The sequence below is a fragment of the Asterias amurensis genome, chromosome 7, assembly GCF_032118995.1.
Source record: "Asterias amurensis chromosome 7, ASM3211899v1".
In the NCBI taxonomy this organism is placed as follows: Eukaryota; Metazoa; Echinodermata; class Asteroidea; order Forcipulatida; family Asteriidae; genus Asterias; species Asterias amurensis.
The window spans coordinates 21,386,910-21,410,571 of NC_092654.1; the positions used below are offsets into that span (position 1 = coordinate 21,386,910).

The following is a 23,662-nucleotide window of genomic DNA, read 5'->3' on the forward strand; positions in this document are numbered from 1 at the left end:
TGCTAGATAACCAGGGGTGGATTTCACAAAGGTAGTCCTAACTTTCTTAGGACTAGTCCTCGGCAATGCTAAGAGATATGACTGCTCCTAAGTTAGGACCAGTTACTCATCCGAACTTAGGACTGGTCCTATCCCTAGCATTGCCTAGGACTAGTCCTAAGTTAGGACTACCTTTGTGAAATCCACCCCAGCTATGAAAGAAAAGAAACACCCTTGTCACACGAAGTTGTGTGCTTTCAGATGCTTGATTTCGAGACCTCAAATTCTAAACTTGAGGTCTCGAAATCAAATTCGTGGAAAATTACTTCTGTCTCGAAACACTTCAGAAGGAGCCGTTTCTCACAATGTTTTATATTATCATCCTCTCCCCAATACTCATTATAAAGGTTCATGCTAATAATTATTTTGAGTAATTACCAATTGTGTCCACTGCCTTTAAAAATCATTTCTGGGAGAGTCGAATGCACAACCCAGCCGAAAAGAGGAGGGTGGAGTTTTTTTTCTATCCCGCTCAGATCAAACCCAGCCTAAAAGTGGAAGGGTTAGTTTTTTTAATGCTCCTTTGCTGCTCAACCCAATCGCAATAGAGGAGGGGTAGTTTAGTTTTACCTCTTGAAACTCAAACATCACAAAATGTGCGAAATATTTCTTACACAATAGGGCAGTTAAAGACACTGAACACTATTGGATTGTCAAAGACCAGTCTTCTCTCTTGGTTTATCTCAACATATGCATAAAATAACAAACCTGTGAAAATTTGAGCTCAATATTGGTCGTCGAAGTTGCGAGATAATAATGAAAGAAAAAACACCCTTGTCACACGAAGTTGTTACGTTTAATAGATGGTTGATTTCGAGACCTCAAATTCTGAATCTGAGGTCTCGAAATCAAATTAGTGGAATTACTTCTTTCTCGAAAACTGTGTCACTTTAGAGGGAGCCGTTTCTCACAATGTTTTATACCATCAACCTCTCCCCATTACTTGTCACCAAGTAAGGTTTTATGGCAACAACTATTTTGAGTAATCACCGATAGTGTCCACTGCCTTTAAAAACAAAAAGTTAGGCTTAAAAAATTAGATTGATTCGTAAAATCTAGAGCATGTTTTTCACATTGGAGGAGAAAATCGCAAAAGAAGAATTGTTAGTCGCCGAAGGCAATTTTCGGACTATAGAGACAATTTGAGCAGTAAATTTGAAGAACAAAAACAAAAATGCAGATAGATGTGATTCTATATTCAAATAGTTCGGTGGCACTCAAACAATAATATAGTTTCGCAGAACGTTTGCTATATCACTTGTAGGATTTCGGATAAAAAATGTCACAATTCCTTTTCGGTTATTCACTGTGAGACCATACCTTTTAACGATTTAAGAAAACACACTAAACGACCACAGAAAAATAACGTACAAACCGTTTTTAATTTTGTTCATTTCTAAAAATGATTATAATGTCATCCATGTTTTATTATGCATTGTTTAAAATCATCCCACCTCCCAGACGGTGTTTTGTTTTAGAGTTCGAGCTAAACATAATGACCACTAAATTCTGCTATAATAATAATTATTACATGTAAACAACAAATTAATATGTTTTCACATGTTCTGTAATGAAAACGTCTATATACATAATACAATCTATACTAAAAACCATCATTGTTTAAATATGATTTCCTGTCTATTCATACTCCCTGAGATAATTATATAATACTATTCGGTATGAACAGAACAAGTTCATTAGTTTTACAAATTTCACTGAGTGGGATCGACAATGGAAGAGATGACATCTACAAACATCGCATTTCAATTTTGATTTTTCCATCCAAAAAATAACCTGACAGCTTGATAAACTTTATTCCAACAAGTATTCATATCAGCATATAATTTTTTTACAAAAACTATGAAAGATGTATAATGGATAACAAGTAGGGGCCTCAAAGATGTTGTTAGAGGAACACGTTGCCTTGGATCGGTCGAGTTGGTCTTTGGAAAGCATTTGGAACCGTTTCTTATGAAATGCATAAGCCTATGGTTAGATAGATAACTTAACAGTAGAATACAATGGTCCACACAAACATGCCTCGGAATTGCACGGTTTGCCTTTTACGTCGCGAGGAAACAAGGTCGGCCATAGATGAGAGTCAAAGATTTGACTCTCATAAAAATTAATGGCCGACGCAGTTCCGAGGCATATTTGTGAAGATCACTGTGTTCTACTTTTACAACATATTTCCAATCATATGCATTTTATAACAAACGGTTACAAACGCTTTTTATCGACCAACTTGTCCGATCCAAGGCAACGTGTTCGTGTGTAAGAAGCCTCAGCTATCTCTACTCCAATAATTTTCTGTGCAAAATTGTATGATTACAATTTGTATGAAGTTAAACAAAATGATGGCAACATTCAAAACAGATACATTATAATTTAAACATTAAGATAACAACATTAAATGCAGCAGATCCCTATAAGGAATTGTTTTATACAGTTTGATAAACAACGCTATGGCGGATCGAGAGGTGTGGCACCATATTGTGATGTCACACGGACCGTCTGAAAGTTAGTCTTCATCCAAGCATATATCCAAGGTACACACAGAAACATTGAATATAATATACTCAAGTTTATAGAATTACCGACTCGAAGATAGACTAACTCTTTGATCCGTCACAGCAAAAATGCATTAATGAGGTAGACAGTGCAAAAGACATAATATAATACAAAGGATTTCTCGCCATTTTCTCACACTTCTTTTACATAAAAAGTGAATATATTATCTTCAAAAAATAACAATTTCATGCTTACTGTTTTATACCTTGTTTTTTCTACACCAACCCAAACGTGGAAGAAAGAAAGTATTTTAAATAAATGAAGAATTTTGTAAAGTGTTATACCCTTTTCACTCTACAAACTCCCGGAAGTTTTTGAAGTAAATACTTGTATCACGAGAGCAATCGAATGCACCAAACAACAATAGGACCCGCTCATCGAAAAAGAAAAAGTGTCTCTCTGAGTAAAATGCATAATTTGATTTGTTTAAACACAAAACTGAAATCTTACACCGGTTTAATAATTTGTATATAAAAAATATACAAATGTTTATGACAAAAGTAATTAAAATTTATGTTATATTCATATACACGAGTTCTCCATCCAGTACAGTAATAATATCCAGAGTACTTTGGTATAATAATTATTATCTCTCAATATAATAATTATTACACCGTTAACATCATGCTTACCAGGCCCTGTCTTTTTAACACTTGTTTTGAGCGCAATGCCTTTGACTGGAGTGGTGGAAGCGACCGTCAAATTATCCACTGCTCTCCCCTTTACTGAAAGCAATCGTAACATTTTCAGCGTCACGTTGAAGACGCCATTCTTAATTCAAAGTATTTAATTTGTTTCACCGTTTCTCTTTACAAAACATCTAACAATACATCGAAACATTATTTATAAAAACATCTTTGGTTTTTCGATAATATCTGTCTTTAAAAGCTTATAATATTAATTCATACCAACAGGTGGGATGTACTGCACAATGGCAGACTTCAATTTGTCCGAATACTGGACGAGTTTTGTTCTTCTTTCTCTCGAACACCGAGCCCCATAAAAACCAAGACCGAGTCCAAAGTAGTGGCTTTATCAGCAGTTGTTGCTAATTGTACATCAGGTAGGTGATGGGGGTATTTGGAATACACTCAATAATATGTCCCGAGGAAGATATCTGGCTGTCAATGCAGATTAGAATCAATGCAGATTGTCCTATAATGACAGCCATTTTGAAAATAAAAATTGCTTGTTGGTCAACTTATATGCCTTTGAAAGTCAAATTAACCTGTTTTATAAGTAGAACTGACCAAAAACCAAGTCAGCAGAGTGTATATTTGCCTTAGCTTAAGTCATGTCGACCCACTACAAAGGGTTTTCTTGTCTCAGTCAAGGCTTTGGACCCACTGCATGTACTTAATTTTCGGAACAGTTTTATTAGATGTCATACTATATATTATACAAAAAAAATTATGATTGTAAAAAAATCATGGAAGTTTATCTCACATAAGAGTTTAGATATCTTTATTACATACGAGGTAGATAAAAACACTTCTGCTCTAGCATTATGAGCCGGTATGCTCTTTATGCTAATAACCAGTTTGGCTGAGATACAAGCACGCTGTAGCAAAAACAGCATATTTAGTAAAACTGTTAAATTGTAAACGTTTTACAGGCCACAGGCCATAACAAATTGTGGCAAGAAAACAAAAGCTGCGTATGATAATTTATTTGGTATTACACCTTCTTACATTGGGGACACACTTGCAAGCGTAGATCAAATAACATTTTTTTTTTACTTCACACAAAGACTCTGGTATGCAGTTAACTACCGCCAATAGTACAAAATTGTACTGTTTGGGTGCTTTTAGCCACCCCCTGGAAAAATTCTTGAAAATTGAGCGTCTATTTCAGATTTTGGTTACTAGCCACTATGTCGCACAGTTAATAATTGATGGAATTGAAGCCCAGCCCCAATTTATTGAGCTGCTTCGGCACAAAACAAGTAGCTTAGCACAACAAACAAAAGTTTGCTTAAGAAGAAACTATAAATAAATAGTTTGCTTACTCGAATAAGAATACCAGCTAAAACACCACATCACATGTGAACAATCTGCGACTTGTATCCTGTTTGTTTTAGCTTAGCAAAATATATTTAAGCACAATTCTCTGCTTAAGTAGCTCTATGAAATTGGGCCCTGCCAACTGTTTTCTGTTATGAAACTGGGACCAGGTGTCTGATCTACGCTTGCTCTGTCCCCAATTAGCCTCATCAAACCATCAAACCACTAAGATCAAAGAGTCGTGTTGCAATCATCAAACATTTCTAGAAACATCTGTGGGATCTCCTGGGACTTGTCCAGTTTCATGCACAACACTCTCTCTGCGTGGCGAGCACTGATGGTTCGCAAGTCTGTTATCTGCAAAGTGAAGAAAAACCAATCAATGTTTTACTCACACTGAATCAGGGCTAGTCTTCTCACACAAGGTTGTTTCATCACATTTCGACCCTGTGGCATAAGCAGAGTCTTCTTCATTTAGCCTTGAAAAAAAGACTGTGCTACAGCGATGAAGTCAAGACATTGTCACCTCTCTACTGATCATTTTATAGGTAAAGCAAGATGCTCCTATAAGAAGTGGGTGTTTATGAAAACTAGGATATCATAATTGACCGAAATTATTTAAATGCAACAGTTATCATAAATGTTTACTATACTTGATTGTTGAAGATACTTTATTACATTTTCTGTATTGCTTTGTCGATGTTGATTTCAGCAGCTTTATATTCGAGAAGTTCTAATCTCTTGACCATTTTTACCAATGTATTTAAATGTAAAAGAGGGAACATGTTTTCTTATCACATTGACATAGAAATAAAACTTACCTTCATGAGTATTTTAGCCCAGTGCACAGGTGTCTTTGGTCGACTTTCGTTGATGAAATGTTGGAAGGCAGTCAGGAGAGTGTCTTGTAAAATCTCTACTGATTTGGGATCTTTCAGACCTGGGCGATCTGTCAAAACGAAGATATGAAATGGGGTCACAATGTGTACTAACCTCCATTAATGAGGTTACAATATCAACTAACCTCCAGCAAAGAGGTCAAAATGTGTATTAAAGGAACACATTGCCTTGGATCGGTCGAGTTGGTCTTTGAAAAGCGTTTGTAACAGTTTGTTATAATAAAACAAAGGGTAGAAAGATGTTGTAAACGTAGAATACAATGATCCATACAAACATGCCTTTAAATTGCACGGTTTTACCTTGTCGACGAACACGGTCGGCCATATGGCAGTCAAAGTTTTGACTCCCATAATTGGCCGACCGTATTAGTTCGCACAGTAAAAGGAAAACCAAGCAGTTTTGAGGCAAATTTGTGTGGATCATTGTATTGAACTTTTAAGACATCTTTCCAACCATATGCATTTTATAAAAACGGCTTTTTATAGACCAACTCGTCCGATCCAAGGCAATGTGTTCCTTTAACCTCTAGCCCTTAAATGAGGTCACAATGTGTACTTACCTCCAGCAATGAGTAAAACTGCAGCGAGGAGTGCCATCTCGGTCTCAGTAAGTTGCAGCCTCGCCAACCCAACGGCAAAGTCGAAGATGGGCTCAACCAGGTCGGTCATCACGCCGTTGTTGAGGTTGCACTTGTCGACAGCTATGCCAGTGGACAGGATTAATTTGTTCGTCTCGGGGTCGTACTTCTGCGCAATTCGCAGGCACATGATCTCCATACAACAAGACTTTAGAAGCAAGACCTGGTCTTCATGATCCAACTAATTAAAAGTTAAACACACCAACATAAATATGTTAATTGGTAAGAAGTTGTTGCATCAACTTAACAAAAATTATACATAGGCGTACTTTTTGACTGCGAACTGAAATGACTACTTTTCAATGTGGACGTTATACTGTGCTTTATCACATCCCATTAATTCTAAGAGAAATAAAGTTCCAACAATCTCAACTATGTTACCTTCTTTATGTCTGCACTTTGGGTGACAGTGGCGTGGTGATGGTGCCCACAATCCGTAAAGCTAACCGCAAACCGGCCCCAATGTCCAACACGCAAAAGACTCCCTCTTGATGGACTTACCTCTTTGAAACCTGGTACCCTCTTAGCAAACTCGACCACTTTGACGATAGAGGGCGTCATGATCTCAGCAAGGTTCTGCAGCGCACTCCTTTCATCTTCTGCCTTTGTCCTTTTGGTATCTGGTTCACCATCCTTCACATAGATATATATACAATTTAAACTATTGCTCATATAAAACATTATATACAGTTGTGTTTAGGAAGAGTATTTAACTATTGATAGACCATAGCTAACCAAATTGGCCACAGTGTTTCACAGGTCCAATCTGGTCTATCCCTTCTTGGATACCATCACTATCCCAGTTGATGGGATACCATCGTTATCCCATCTTGTATTGGGATACCACATCTGACTATTCCATCTTTCTTTGATACCATCACTATCCAATTCTATTTGAATACTATCTGACTATCTCATCTTATTGGGATACTAGCTGACTGCCATCTTATTTGGATACCAACACTATCACATCTTATTGAGATAACATTACTATTCCATCTTTTTGAATACCATCACTATCCCATATAATTGGGATACCATCACTACCACATCTTTATACCATTACTATCCTACCTTATACCATTACATTACTATTCAATCTAATTAGGATATATCCCAATCAAAGTATTCTTTTCCCCCAATAGGACTTTACTATCTCGATTGGAGTATTTGTTTACCTCATCAGTAGAGTTTCTCCTGAAGAGGTATGTGGTATCCTGATGGGCAATCAATATCGCTTTGATTAGTCCCTCTTCCCCGTCTGTGACTTGGCTAGCTACTAGGAGCCCGCTCTGACATAACATTTCCTCCCTGGACCGCTTGTCTCTATTCTCCTGTATTAGGCGCCTCTTGGCTCTCCGCTGTGACTCGTTCAACACCACTGCAATCAGAAATGGGTCACACTTTGACACAAAACACAATGAACCAGCAGGCCAATTTCCCCAAGGCTAATTTTGCTGTAATTATCTTTATGTTAGTCAACTTGATCAACACAATGGCGAATGCTTAAATAACTATTCATAAAACCATTTCCAACTGCATGGTCACAGGACCCAATTTTATAATAGGCAAAACATGTAGGCAAAAGTGCAAAACCAAACACGCTCATACAAAAATAAAATACACTGAAACCTTGTTCCAAGATAAAATCAATAGAACCCTGACACCAATCAATTAATTGGTTATGAAAATTTTTTTATTCCAGTATTGATTGGATATAGATAATCGATCTATTGAACTTACAGTCGGGCGCCATTCCAACATTGATACACTTCTTATATCTGCATTGCTGACACTGGTTTCTAGTCAACTTATCGATGACGCATTCTTCACTCCATTTGCAGTAGTAACTCAATTTCTTTTGAATAGTTCGACGAAAGAAACCCTGAAAGGAAAAGAACAAAGAAATGTTAACTTTCTTTCTGTTCGTATATTTTGTATTGTATCTATAAGACTTGTCATACAAATGTTCGTAATTGGGATTTGAACGACTCTTATACAGTGTAAAGACAACGATGGTGGAAAGCTTCCCTTTAATTATTATTTGCTTAGCTGATGTAGTTTTTGAGAAATAATAAAAATAATGTTTTAAGAAAACAGTTTTGGCATGTACAACGGATTTACGGGACTCTCCTGTAAACATTTATCAGTGATTTTCACTTTTTTTCTTCCCTCAAATAATTGACGAGGGATTCATTTAATTGCTACAAAAGCTTGATCCACAAATTTGTTTTAGCCTCCAGTACAATGACAATTCAAACATAACAAATTGTCTAAAAATGATTAACAGGGTGACTAACAACAACCAAACAAACAAGTAAACAAATAAATAAATAAACAAAGAAATAAATCAAAACAAAAACACAAAAACTCATAGAGCAATGCTTGAAACTTACCTTGCATCCTTCACAGGTCATGCATCTATAGTGGTACCCAGTTGCAGCATCACCGCATACAACACACGGCTCCGGTCCATTGGTCAAGTCCATATAACTTGGAATGTACGGAGTCCCTGCAAAAAAGGAACCACATCAAAGTGTTAATAAGTTAAGGGTGGTAGCTCAAAGTGACATGTCGGTATTTTATAGGCACTGGACACTATTGGTTATTACTCAAAATAATTGTTTAAAAAACTTATGTGGTAACGAGCAATGGAAAGCTATTGATAGTATAAATTATTAAAGAGAAACGGCTCCCGCGAAGGTAGTTTCTGAGAAAGGGATAACTTCTCAATAAATTATTAAAAGCCTTTTTTAGGCATATAATGAAAGCACATACGTTTGTGCAACAAGGGTAATTTTTTTCCCTGTAATTATTCTCTTGCAACTCCGATGACAAATTGAGTAAAATCTGTCACAGATGTTTTATTTTATGCATATCATGTTGGGGTACTCCAAGTGAGAAAAATGGTCTCTGACAACACCAAAGATGTCCAGTGGTTTTAAACTTTCTGGGTAGAAATGAACAAAAGAATATTAACAAAATGAAAGCAGTTAGGCTACATTTTCCCTATTGAAGGCCGATTCCCATGTAAAGAGAACTGTAAACCTACCAATCATCTCTACCGTGTATGTCTGTCGGAGAGAAGCATTGATGATATTAAACAAGTCAGCAAGTTTACAACAAATGACTACAACTAGAGTTTCGGGCGTCTATTTAACCAAGATGAGACACTACACGACACGTGGCATGAAATAATAACTTCGGTCCATTGATCTGACAATGGTAAATAATAACCAGACTTTAAAATTACACAAAAGAATCAACTAAATAATCCTGTCTTAGTATTTATATGGAGGATAATTAAGTGATAGTATAAATGTTCACGCAGTACTTGTAAAGAGGACCGTGGTCAATTATATTATTACGCAAACCATTTCGTGGTATAGGTTACATAACTTGAATTATTGGATTTAGCTTTGATGTCTGACTTTAGCCTTTATTTATCCAAGGCGCACGCCTTCACGCACGATAAAAAGTATCCAGAAGACGATGAGAGCATACTCTCTAAATGTAACAGAGTATAAACACCACTCTTTACATTTCGAGCTGTCCCTCATTATGGCTCTTCAAAAAGAGTGGCGGTTATTTCACTCTTTTAGAGGGGTTTCACTCCAGGACAGAGTGAAAAATCACCCCAAAAGATGCAAACTTCAATCTAAAATAAAAGAGTGGAAGACCACTCGAAAAAGATTTGTCCTTCATATGGCTTTTGACAGAGTGCTTTTTCACATTAAGAGAGTACGTCGAGTTGAAACCAATGGTTCTTTTCAGAACCACCCCAACTTATCAGAGATTGTCGTTACCATGCACATGGTGTTACAGAAAACCTATGATATCATTCATATTAAACATGGCTTTACCCATTTACCGATGTGTGTATAACCGATGCAAGTTGAATATATTAAGGTATTATTCATCCCAACCACAAACCATCTCCTAAAGAGAGATCGGATTGAATCACGTGGTCATCATGCAGGCTCACTCCGTTTTCAAATCGTTCAATTTTGTAACGTCAGGCACCTGCTCTTGCAACTCACATTCGTTCGATGCTTCGGGTTCGGAGTACCACGCAACGTTTTGGCTGGGGAATACAGAAACCCTGACGTACACAGTGGCATTTTTTAGCATCTGCTGTTTACGAATTGCAATCCAGAAAAAATGTTCCTTATTTTGTTTTAAGGATTCCCCTTTTAAATCGATTTAGAAAGAAACCCCCAGGGTTTTTCAATCTTCCGGCTTGAAACCCACTCATCATGTAAAAGTAACAGTGAATTTGTGGTGTGTTCTTTCAAATGTTGTGTTATCAACCACTCCATTGCATTCTGCTAACTGTAACCTATACGTTTTATTTATCAACTTGTCTTTCAACCCAAATAATTATGTGAACCGTACAAATTCGTGATTTCTTTTCTTCCTTTTTTTCTTCTTTGGGGTGTTGACTTTTGTGTAAAATACGACGATGCGACCGGTAGGCCCAAACACGTGTTCAGGGACTGTTCGCTGCGTGGGGTGCTTCCATCCTGTAGGAACTGTCCTATTACGTCATGACCGGGACAGGCTATGTTGTGGCTGACCCAGCGGTCAGCCACTGATGGTCAAGGGATTTATTTCCTCACCGTTGTCAGAGCCATGATGATTGGAGCATGTGGAGTTACCTTAATCTCAATAGATATCAGTATTTGTACACAAGATATGAAACTCAGTATACACGTGTTCACGCATACCGTTTATTACATTGATCATGAGGTAGGCGTGTGATGACATTTCGTCAGGACACCGATAGTCTGTCAATTAGTTTATGATTATCAATGTAGGACCTATATCTGTTTGTTTAAGAGTTTCAAGGGTGACTATCATGAAGGTTGGGTTGAAACAGCATCATCTTTCTGCTAATTGATTATTTATTTGTGTCCATGAAGTAGTATTAATGAAAAAACAAACATTTTGTAATACAAATGCAATTGGATACGACACTAATTTAAGACAAAACTTTTCACAAGTCTTTCTCCAACTGGCGTATACACTCTCTAAATGTAAAGAGGGAAAAACACCACTCATAAAGGAACACGTTGCCTTGGATCGGTCGAGTTGGTCTTTGAAAAGCGTTTGTAACCGTTTTTTATAAAATGCATATGGGTAGAAAGATGTTGTAAAAGTAGAATACAATCATCCACACAAACATGCTTTGAAATTGCGTGGTTTTCCTTTTACCTCGTCGACTAACACGCCGGCCATTTATGGGGGTCAAAATTTTGACTCCCATAAATGGCCGACGGTGTTAGTTCGCACAGTAGAAGGAAAACCAAGCAATTTCGAGGCAAACTTGTGTGGATCATTGTATTCTACTTTTAAAACATCTTTCCAACCATATGCATTATATAAAAAACGGTTACAAACGCTTTTGTTTTGACCAACTCGTCCGATCCAAGGCAACGTGTTCCTTTAACATTTCGAGCTGTCCCTCATATGGCTCTTCAAAACGAGTGGTGGTTATTTCACTATTTTAGAGGGGTTTCACTCCAGGACAGAGTGAAAATTACTCAAAAAGATGCAAACTTCAATCTAAAAGAGTGGAAGACCACTCGAAAAAGGGTTGTCCTTCATATGGCTCTTGAAAGAGTGCTTTTTCACTCTTTTACATTAAGAGAGCAGATTCGTAGCCGTTTAGTTGAGAATACGTCGATAGAGGGCGCTTATCTTAGTGACGGCAAATCTAGTCAAGTCGCAGTTCGAGATTTCAATTTCACTTTTGATCGATGACAAATTAACTGTTGAAAACCTGTGCCCTTATGTGCATACGTTTTTTAAGTGATTTTCGAAATATCAGAAGTAACTTTTATAGTGACTTCCTTCAAAACGTTAAAGTAAAAAATACATCTGGTGTAACCGCAAACTCTTCTATATCTTATCTACACCATGCAAAGTTTCAAATCCTACTTAAAAAATACATCGCTACAAAGTACTTAAACCCAAAATTCAAATGGTAACTTCGTAATTAATCCACACACTTTTTAAAATACAGCCAACAGTTAACATTTCAAGAGTCATTTCACTATTGGAGGAAGGAATTCACTCTACCGTTGTATGAGATTGCATGTGTTTTAATCTTGAAAAAAATAAAGCACAATCAACACTCCGGAACAAACGAGATTTTCCTTATCTGCTTTGTGGAGTGTGTCGTTGGTTTGGTCAGTGGGCCATTCGGTCATTGCACTAAAGACATGGTGGGACCTAAGAAACGGTAACATGGAGCATGGAGCAAGCTTCCCAAATGCATTGAGGCGCGATGATACATTCACAATACACAAGGTCACAGGTGTTTTATCTATGTTGTCCCTAAATCTCTACCATCCCAGCCCATCATCAAAAGACTGCAAGTATGTATTTAGAGCATGCAGCAAGGCAAGCGTGTAAGCCAATCGAGCTGGAGGGATATCATCGTTAGTCTAATTTTAGTAAACACAAAACACAGAGGAAGGAATCGCATCACTGTGAGATGATGCATATGATTAGGATGGGTTACTAAACCTTGAAGGAATTGGGTTTTGATGGCAATGATTTATACCCCTTCTCACCCAACTAAGACTGACCAAGGACAACTGGCATCTACACGACACAATTTTTGTGTGTATGTTTTAATATTGTAAATGTCATGTAATTCAGTCTTTTTTTTGTAATGTGATTTAAGCTTTAAAGTGAAACAAGTAACTTGCTGGCTGAAGGAGGAAAACAAATTGCCGATTGAAAACTCGTTTTGTGACTAATAATAATTTGATACTTCGGGGCACAATGTTGCAGCAGGGACACTCCCAGCTAACATGCATACGTTGAGTCGGCATCACAAAACGAACGTTCAACAGACGTTGGGAAGGTCGAAGTCAGTTTTTAAACGTTGTACGAACGTTTGTAAACATTATGAAATACAACAGTTAGAGCTACAACGCTGTCACAACTTAGTTATGATAGGGGCAACTTAAAGGAACACGTTGCCTTGGATCGGTCGAGTTGGTCTTTGAAAAGCGTTTGTAACCGTTTTTTATAAAATGCATATGGGTAGAAAGATGTTGTAAAAGTAGAATACAATGACCCACACAAACATGCCTCGAAATTGCGTGGTTTTCCTTTAAAGGAACACGTTGCCTTGGATCGGACGAGTTGGTCAAAACAAAAGCGTTTGTAACCGTTTTTTATAAAAAGCATATGGTTGGAAAGATGTTTTAAAAGTAGAATACAATGATCCACACAAGTTTGCCTCGAAATTGCGTGGTTTTCCTTCTACTGTGCGAACTAACATGGTCGGCCATTTATGGGAGTCAAAATTTTGACCCCCATAAATGGCCGACGTGTTAGTCGACAAGGTAAAAGGAAAACCACGCAATTTCGAGGCATGTTTGTGTGGATCATTGTATTCTACTTTTACAACATCTTTCTACCCATATGCATTTTATAAAAAACGGTTACAAACGCTTTTCAAAGACCAACTCGACCGATCCAAGGCAACGTGTTCCTTTAACGTCGGATGCAGTGAAACATGTCGTTTTTCAACGTTGGCTCAACGTAGTTTATAATACGGGCAACCTAACGTCACCATTCTTAGGTTGTGCCAACGTCGGGAAATGTTGTGCAGTAATCACCGGTCGATTTCCAACGTTGGCTCAACGTAGTTAAAACACGGGTAACCTAATGTCTGCATCCTTATAGGTTGTGCCAACGTCGGGAAATGTTGTGCAGTAATCACCGGTCGATTTCCAACGTTGGCTCAACGTAGTTTAACACGGGTAACCTAATGTCTGCATCTTTAGGTTGTGCCAACGTCGGGAAATGTTGTGCAGTATAACATGTCAATATCCAACGTTGGCATAACGTAGTTATGATGTGGGCAACCTAACATCGGCGTCCTACGGTTGTGCCAACGTCAGGAAATGTTGTACAGTCTAAAGGGCCACTTTCCCACCAAGATAATATTCATACGTTGGGCCAACGTTGGCCCATCGTTGAAATAAATGCAAATTTGTGGGCGTGATTTAGAAGTATGTATTAACAATACTAAAAACAAATTTGTTGAGTTTTTGAATTTCCAAGGCAAGTACTTTTGTGGATAATTTGTCTGTAAGAAAATATGTACAATAAAAATACTTTAAAAAACCCATTTGAATTTAGAAGTAACCAATTTTAATTGATAAAGGTGTAAAACCACGATTGGGAAAGTCTGTGGATTCTTGACTATATAAATACAAGACATGCCATGCATAAGGGTGTATGGGCTTGTATAAGGTGTAGTTAGAATGTATGTAGTTATTAGTATCACTAATTACTTGTAAATATCATAACTGGTAAGTATTAATTAACATACACTAATTACTTGAATTAATTACACAGGGCGTTAACTGCATTAGAAGATAATTAATCTCTAAATTATTAAGTAGAATTTTAAACTTTGCATGGTGGAGATAAGATCTAGAAGAGTTTGCGGTAACACCATGTAATAACAATCTCTAAATGAGTTGGGGTGGTTCTGAAAACAAACCGTTGGGTTAACTCGACGTTTCGATCAGTATGCTCTGATCGTCTTCTGGAGAATGCGATTCAGAAGACGATCAGAGCAACTAAAACGTTTAATTAGTGATCATTCGTTTTACACGTTCAAAGCACCGTCGCACGTCCAGATCTTGCCAATGCCCAATCACAAGCTCGATACTGAAGGCTCCACCCTACTCGGACCGTTGTCTTTGTTAAACGCTATACATATTCATGTTATTCAATAGAGCAGGAGAGCTGGAGGCATGTGTGTAAGCCCCAGGAAAATTCTCTTATTGTCTGCTCCTTGTAAAGCATGCAGGTAGCGGACATTCACTCACAAGGTGATGTTAGCATTCATTGCTAAGCAAGCAGGGTGTGTAAAAAACATGCAACAATAGCCTATACAGTATAATACCACTACTTGTGAGCTCAATCCAACATGTGCAAGTCCCTTTGGTTGGGCAGTTGGATCCTAACAATGTAGGTGTGCTCAACTTGTAAAGAGAAGGTCTGCTGTTCACATTCAAATAAGATTACGTTCGTCTGTGATGATATTCAGGTCGACTGTTCACATTCAAATAAGATTACGTTCATCTGATATTCAGGACTGCTGTTCACATTCAAATAAGATTACGTTCATCTGTAATGATATTCAGGACTGCTGTTCACATTCAAATAAGATAACGTTCATCTGTAATGATATTCAGGACTGCTGTTCACATTCAAATAAGATAACGTTCATCTGTAATGATATTCAGGACTGCTGTTCACATTCAAATAAGATTACGTTCGTCTGTAATGATATTCAGGACTGCTGTTCACATTCAAATAAGATTACGTTCATCTGTAATGATATTCAGGACTGCTGTTCACATTCAAATAAGATTACGTTCATCTGTAATGATATTCAGGACTGCTGTTCACATTCAAATAAGATAACGTTCATCTGTAATGATGTTCAGGACTGCTGTTCACATTCAAATAAGATTAGTTGGTCACTTACAAAATTATATTCCTTTTTTCTTCTCTTTTTAAACCCTACTTTGAGTGATCACTACTGGATTTTGGAGATTCAATCCAACATCTGAGTGATATGAATATGGTGTTTTTGTGTTTGCACATAATAACAGTAAGTAAGGACGCTGGAGTTTCAGCTTTAACAGTTAAAAATAAATCCTTATGTTATTCGGCCACAGTGACACCCAACATACTTCACCCAGCCCCTTCTTAACATACATTTTTTTGCAAAATAGTTTAGGAGGGTACTTAAAAATAATTACAAAATGTTTCCCTTTTCGCTTTTTCCTTTGGTTAAATTTGGCTGGGCACTAGTTGACAACAGCAATTCTTAGTAAATCTTTCCTTAATAATGAATGCTAACACTACACTGTCTTGTGAGTGATTGTCCGCTACCTGCATGCTTTACAAGGAGCAGACAATAAGAGAATTTTCCTGGGGCTTACACATGCCTCCATCAGCTCTCCTGCCTCTATTGAATAACGTACATACATGAATATGTATAGCGTTTAACAAAGACAACGGTCCGAGTAGGGTGGAGCCTTCAGTATCCAGCTTGTGATTGGGCATTGGCAAGATCTGGACGTGCGACGGTGCTTTGAACGTGCAAAACGAATGATCACTACTAAAACGTCTAACGAACGTTGGACGTGCAGACGTCGGCAAAAAAGTTGTCGACGTAGGAACGGGGTTGGGCGTTGGCCCAATGTTGGCCCAACGTCCTCGACGTTGGCCCGATGGAAAAAAAATCGTCACCACACCGTCACTTGCCAACGGTTGCCCTACCAAAGATTTGTACGTTTGCCAACGTTGGGCCGACGTATACATGTAAATTGTAGGCCTACATGTATTTGCATTGGTCGGGTCATTTAAGAGCACGTGTAAAATTTGAACTGCCATCCAGAAAGTGATCCATATTGCAGTGGTCTTTCTGGCCTTTGTCAAAGCCTTCGCGGCTAGCCTTTGTCAAAGCCTTCGCGGCTTGAACAGCTTGAAGAGCAACCATCCAATGCAAGCGGCTGGAAGGGGAGACCACGCGGCGGCGAGACTTTTAGTTCATCATACTCTGCCTGCGTGTGATTTCCCCCCACAGCACGGTCCCCGTTTGCACTTTAAACAGTTAAACAGTCTGTGTCCTTGAGTTGCAACAACACTGCACACAATTATGTCACAGGTCGATGCGTGATCAACGTGTGCACTAACCATTGATGTTACCCTCATCACGTTACGTAACACTCTGGTTAACCAGTGGAACGTTGCTGTATTCTCGCGGACATGGCGATCTCATGACCTCCATCGTGTCAGCCATTACTACTCGCCATAAACAGCGCGGGTTGTAGACTCGAATACTAACCGTAAAACGTAACTTTTTAATTCACCATAACATAAAATAAAGCTAACGCGATTAGCTAGCAGCGCCCACTTCTCGAATGGCATTATGTGATCATGAAATGTGTAATTTGGGTTTTTCGTCTAAAGGTGCTACACCATTGGCTGCTGATGTCCCAATTCCATCTTATATTAAACTTCTAAATAAACCGCAATGATAAACAACATCTGGGGGAAACTGCATCTAATACAATAATATTCCAGTATAAGTTCAATCATAAAAGAAGATACTATAAATGACTGACTCGATAAATTCAAGTTGACGAGTTTATTTATGGGACACAAGAGTTAGGCCTACATCATGCATAAGAAAGATAACTCTAACTGGAAAACCGGCACGCAAACGGGCAAGATATTAACAAACGAAAAAGAAGACAAAATGCCATTCATCATTATGAATTTTCATCATACAACAGTCACTTTAATATGTTCATTAACAACAGTCACTTGAATGTGTTCATAAAGAAGGCACGCGAAATTATAATTATTGGGGATGACTTAATGTGTGTTATGTTTGTCCTCGAGCTGGTCATGGACATTCTATAAGACCATTGTAAAATGTTGGGTTGTTTTTTGGGCCTGTAGTTTCCATTATTCTGTTTCTTGACAAACCGAAACTATTGCGCTGCATTTGGAAAAGCACATTGGCAATTACATTATAAATATAACATACGATTGTAAAAAAAGAATTCGTCAATGAATTATACAGTTTTTAAAAAGCTGTCAACGTTATGACATAATGTAGAACCGACAAACATAACTTCCAATCCAACATTCCCGTATCGATTCTTGCATGGCGTGTTACGTAACTGCACATACATAGCCTTTTATGTCCCCACCTGGAAACCCACATCCTGTGGTTGAGGTCTGAAGACCTGCTCACTGTAACACTGCAATGTGTATACAGGCAATGAATAATCTGGTGCTGATGATGGATGGGTACCAAGCTAAACGCAAACATAGATTGCCAAACAATGTGCTTGATACCTTTTATTTTTTTCTATGTGTTTACAAAGAAGCTTTATCTCGGTCAGGTGTAGAAGCAGACACTACATGGCCTCAGTAGGATAACCTTACCTAAGGTCAATGGGGATCCCGAATGACCAACATGACTAAAGCCCGCTTCATACTTCTTCCTTCGAATGCGATTACGAACTTTGACGTCAAATGGCTGTTTTCGCAGCGAATGTTTCACAGGAGTTGAGCACTATTCAACCGAACTGAATTATTTGTTGCGAAGTTTTGACGTCAATGTTTGTATCGCATTCGCATTCTCAGAACAGACTTTTATATAGCTCAACGTTCCATTCAAATTTAATCTTTCTAGCCTGTTTCACCATGGAGGAATAAACTGATGCAGGCAGGAGGGGTTCCCCTTCACCAGTTTGCCATCTTTGGGCTGTATGCCAAGCAATGCCAAGCAATGTCCATTATTAATTCGCCTGCGTCATTCCTCAATCGTCTCCCTCTTTTCTGACTTGGTTTATTGGAAAGGGTCCAAAAGCAAACTATTTCTTTAAAACTACTCCTTTGCTCCTTATAGTTATACCGAATAATATCCGAAATAAGCGCAATTAATGTTATACAAGCACCGGATATCATTTCAGGGACAAGTGGGCAATTGTTTCCAGTATTGGTCTGCTAAAATCATATAGGCCCCTAAATCGGAATGAAATATATCAAGAATACTGCATGCACCATGTTGTTTTTCATTACGTAATGTTCATGGCAAATGGGGTTGTAATGGCAAACCGGAATAATTCGTTTGGAGTCTGACTCATCTAACTGATCCATTCACCATTGAATTTAAACTTATTAATGGTTCGAGACCCGTTAAAGTTTGATCCACAGTTATTCGTTTAATCTTGGTACGTTTGAAGACTCTCTCTGTGTTTCGTTTTCAGATCAAAATAGTCCATAAAATGTTGTCACATTTTAAAAGAAAACTGTAGCAAAGGTGATGTTTTTTGTGTAATAGTGTTATAAATTTTCCTTCCTCAATGGTCTAACACCGTGCCAGAACTGCCACAATGTGCATATTGCAATGTTATGCAGGGAGAATGTGCTCATCAACCAGAGAGTTTAGAATTAAATTAATTATAATGGGCACAATTATGTTTCCAAAATCAGGAAGTTTTTAAAACTTGATCGTCAGAACATGGACATAACTTGCAGAGAATGTTCTGCCATCTGCATATAATCAGTGAGTGTTGCCAGCTCTCTTTCTTCCTCCATGCTCTAGTGCAGGGCATCATGGCAAGCATCCAACAATCGCGTGATATTATATATAATGGTCCCTAAACCATTGAAAACGAAAGCTCTTGCCAAGCTTGTGGCTGACTACCGCAGTGAGCGAAGGACACATCCAATTTCCAATATTACATAACAATTCTAAGAAATAATTTCACCATGACCACATTGTATTGTAATCATAAACTATAAGTTGTTTGCTGAAGGGCTGCCAATATAACTGGTTGTAAAAGTAAAGGCTGCATGCTCGTGAAAATTGTGAGTAAAATCAGACAAAGTATCAATCAATGACTGTTGTGATGCCTCGTTATTTAGCACGGTTTATGCGCGGCAACAATTCATTTCCGAATCTGAGAAAAAATACACGTTTTAAAGGTTGAATTGCCTATTGTAAATTTTCGGGGGGGGGGGGGTAGAAATAAAAATCTGACTGGTGAAGATGCCGATCTTCCCAAACAGCTTCAGGCCACCCACAAGAGGGCGCATTGAATGTTTAAAAATGAGGTGCGGCGACATTGACAGCTATTATAATATTATTATAAAGCAAAAGGGGAAATCAATTACGTTTGTCTTTTTAAAATTAATTCAATACCCTTTTCATCTTCTCCATAAAAACATCATATGAAACAATGGCGCCCTCTATGGGTAATTAAAACGAGGTATTTTGCTTTTCTTTGTGGAGAATAATATTGTATCCGTGTTCTGTGACAGTCCGTTTAGCGATGGTTTTAGCGTACTGATCGGACAAAATAGACACACCATAATCTTACATTACATTGTTGTAACCCGATTAAAAAATATTACTCGAGTAACAGAGTTTAATTTGGTGGCCAGGCCCGATACTTCACGGAGGCAACAGAGGCAATGTTCCCCTGCATGGCCATTGCCTTGGTGCCCTTGAAATGTTCCAGTAGAAATTTAAAATTTCCTCATAGGGCGCCCTAGAAAATGCCTTGCTGCTACTACCTTTTCAAAAACGAAGCATAGGCTATACAGATCCGCTGGCTCTTCTGTAATGTTTCGTTAAAATAACACGACAAGATCCGATGGTGCAATAACAATTCATCGACATACCTGCACTTTCAGAAATTTTACGATGGTCCAATGGTTTGGCAAAATATTGACACCACGATGCCGCCATTACGTAAGCCACCCGCGTACAAATATTAAAATGATCTTTTCCGGGAAAACTTTATCTTCATGGGTGGAACTTGAAACGTGGTCATTGTCCAATCTAGCATTGGTCAACCCACACGACGGGATTCTAGACCCCGCACCTTACATTCCCACCCACGGTACTAGCCTTGATTTACATGTGTCATGCCATGGGTCTTTATATTATTCCATTTTCCAAAATTGTCTAGGCGGGGGGGGGGGGGGGGGGGCTTCAACCATGCAAAGCACAACGGACATGTATGTTCACACCAATCCTCCAGATAAAATTTTGGTTTGTCTTCGATTGAAGCAAACGAAATGTGTCGAAATCCACAAATAAAGCAAGACCTTTCCCGTTGTTTACTAAAGCCATTTAAACAGAGAAAACATTTCCCACGTTTGCTGTGAGGATGGGACAAAATCGTATTCATATTCCTCTAAACCACCGAGATGGTACTTTTAATGACAGTTTATTAATTTTAGACGATCCTATAGCTGATGCACTACCAGGGATTCGGCTTCCATTGGTGGTATCTTTTTTTAATTTTTACCCTAAAAGTTCCACGGTGAGTGTTACAATTTAATACTTGTCTAAACCAGTCGTTCAATACATAACCACAAACCTTTTTACAAAAAACTTAATATGGGAAAACTATTTACCCGTAGGAAGATATACTTTGGGAAATGAAGGGGAGGGGGTGACTTAAAAATATATTGTAATATACATAGTATGTCCATCCTCCAAGTTTCTTTTTTGACAATTTTGTTTTACGACAACAATAGCAATGTATTATAAAAGCAATAAGTAAACTTTGAACAGCAGCCGTACAATGTAGTTTTTAACAGCAGTGATTTTGTCGGTTGGATCACGATTTAGAGACGACGACACGCTTAAAACCAGTCTATTTATACAATCCCTTGTTTTGTCTTACTCAATATCAAATTGAGATTATCTCTCTGGCAACAAACAAGTAAACAAAAATACTAATATTATTTTAGCCTTCGAAATATAGACTCTGCTACAGGTCGAACGTTTTTGGCATGCACTTATAGTATAGGCCTATAGTATACTATGGGTAATTTTGGTCGGTATAAGCATGGAGGTAGGATTGGTATAAGCAGTCTGCAACAGTTAATTCTATTTTCAGAAAAAAAATCCACAGAATACAAACTTAATTCTTCAATATCAAACTCAAGTTTCTTGTATGGATATCCAAATGGAATTTCCTTTTTAGCGCTGTGTTTGTTTTATATAGCACTGTCGAATTCCATTGTTGACTAATATTAATCCTATCTCAATAAATATATTTTTTAAAATCAAAGGTTCATGAGGCAAGGGTTATAAATAATAATTAATATGGTTTTCTTTAATTAAGTAACCAGGAAGGCTCTTGTTGTAACTAATGCCCAGTATCTTTGGGGTAAAAATGTTTATTTCTATTAATTAGGGAGAGTCATAATATTATAAGGTAGTTTCAAGAATGTCCCCAAAAAATAAACTATTTTTAATGTTGGTTTTTACCCATACACCGACGTATCCCAGTACTTTCCTGAGTCCTGTGAAAAAATATCACAGGCATGTTACTCGGGTGAGATTCGAACCCACGACACCCTTGCAATTTTCTAAAAAATTTTTCACAGGACTTGGGATGTACTGAGTATACAGTGCTTACACACATCGGTGTATGGGTAAAACCCAAAATTAATACTCTTTATGCCCGATGCAAAATTAACACCTATTAAAAACTATTTTTAGTTCGACTGAGATGCTGCCGTTATAGCCCCAATATTTCTTAAAATCTCGGACCAAGGTTCGTTTCAAAGACAATATAATTATTTTTTTGTTTTATTGGTAACAGAATAACAGTAACCATAACACAATCCATTTTTTAACGTCCTTTTGGGGTGGAAAATTGGCAGCTGCGTCCAGCGTTTTCTTTTCTCTCTCGAAAAAATGTGGATGATGACAATGAGAGTAAAAAATGGTTTACGTCCAACTTTTAATAGACACAGCCAGTTGGAAAAAGCAGATGAAATAGCGTCCAGTAGATCGAGTTGATGATTAAGTTATTCATGTACGATACAGCACGTTTATTTTAATTAATGAGATTAGACTAATGGACTAATGTAATCGAATTCATAATTATTTTGCAAATTTCTTCATTGAAAGAAAAGAAAACGGACATCTTCTTAAGTTCTTTCCACAGCAAGGTGACCATTTCTTCCTAAAGGTGGAAAAATTCCCCCATCTACCAATGTCCTGATGGTCAGCCATCATCATCTTCATGGCCAAACAACCAACGTTCGGTTCGAAGAAGGACAAAGAGTAACTCACGGGACGGAGTATACAAAAGCCTTGATATTATCTGAGAAAAACAATTCCGCTTTTACACCCTAATAAAATGTTCACAAACCATCGACAAAAATGTAACTTACCGAATTTGTACTTCGGTGCCGAAGAATCCATTTTTAAAGAGTTCTGTTCAGAAAATGAGAAAGAAGATTTAGAGGAGCGTGGATGTCCTTTTATCAATCTTGAAGTATAGCGAAACACACGGGGGCCTTCTGTCGTGGTGAAGGTGAGGGACGAACACACTTCGGACTTCAGATAAATCTACCTTCCCCTGGCCCTGTAGAGCTACCTCCGGCCGGAGCATTCCCTAATTACGACAATAGAGGCCTGGTCGGCAGCAGGCAGGCAATTTCTCTGCCGATCTTCGGGCAGCATGCAGCAGGAAGCCGACTTCAATATTGGTCAAGCACACTTTTCTAACACAGAAAGAGAAGGGTGAATCAGGACATATCAGGTCATGGCTATTACGAAAAACTCAGTTGCCACGATGTCCAAGTCAGAAAACTACCACCAAATAAACTTTACACAAAAACTAATAATTATCTATGGAGGATAGAACAACTTTCATCCCAAAATGTGATCTCTTCAAACGTTAATAAAAACATTTATTTTATTTATTTTTGAGCCCCTCTGTTGTGTTGTTTTGAACAGAAACCCCCTATTTTAATAGTCCAGGCGAGTCCAATTCAGGTCATTTGGTCTGTTACGTAATCTTTTTTATCTGAGCGACCGTAATTTGCATTTGGAGGTCACTGACTTGGTACTCAGGGCAGCCCAAGGTCGTTTGTGTGTACTTCTATACAGAGTCGTAGCCTCTGTTCAATT

At 38.0% G+C, this 23,662-nt stretch overlaps 1 protein-coding gene across 1 annotated transcript; it reads right to left on the reverse strand.

The window, feature by feature from the left end:
• Positions 1-1,419: 1,419 nt before the first annotated feature.
• Positions 1,420-23,200, reverse strand: LOC139940081 (thyroid hormone receptor alpha-like). The gene is made up of 8 exons (XM_071936316.1): positions 22,921-23,200; positions 8,547-8,662; positions 7,894-8,035; positions 7,329-7,531; positions 6,652-6,783; positions 6,073-6,331; positions 5,435-5,562; positions 1,420-4,970 (listed from the first exon to the last, which is right to left on the reverse strand). Exons 1-8 carry the CDS (start codon positions 22,949-22,951, stop codon positions 4,845-4,847), a joined length of 1,137 nt encoding a protein of 378 aa, XP_071792417.1. The 5' UTR covers positions 22,952-23,200; the 3' UTR covers positions 1,420-4,844.
• Positions 23,201-23,662: the final 462 nt, after the last annotated feature.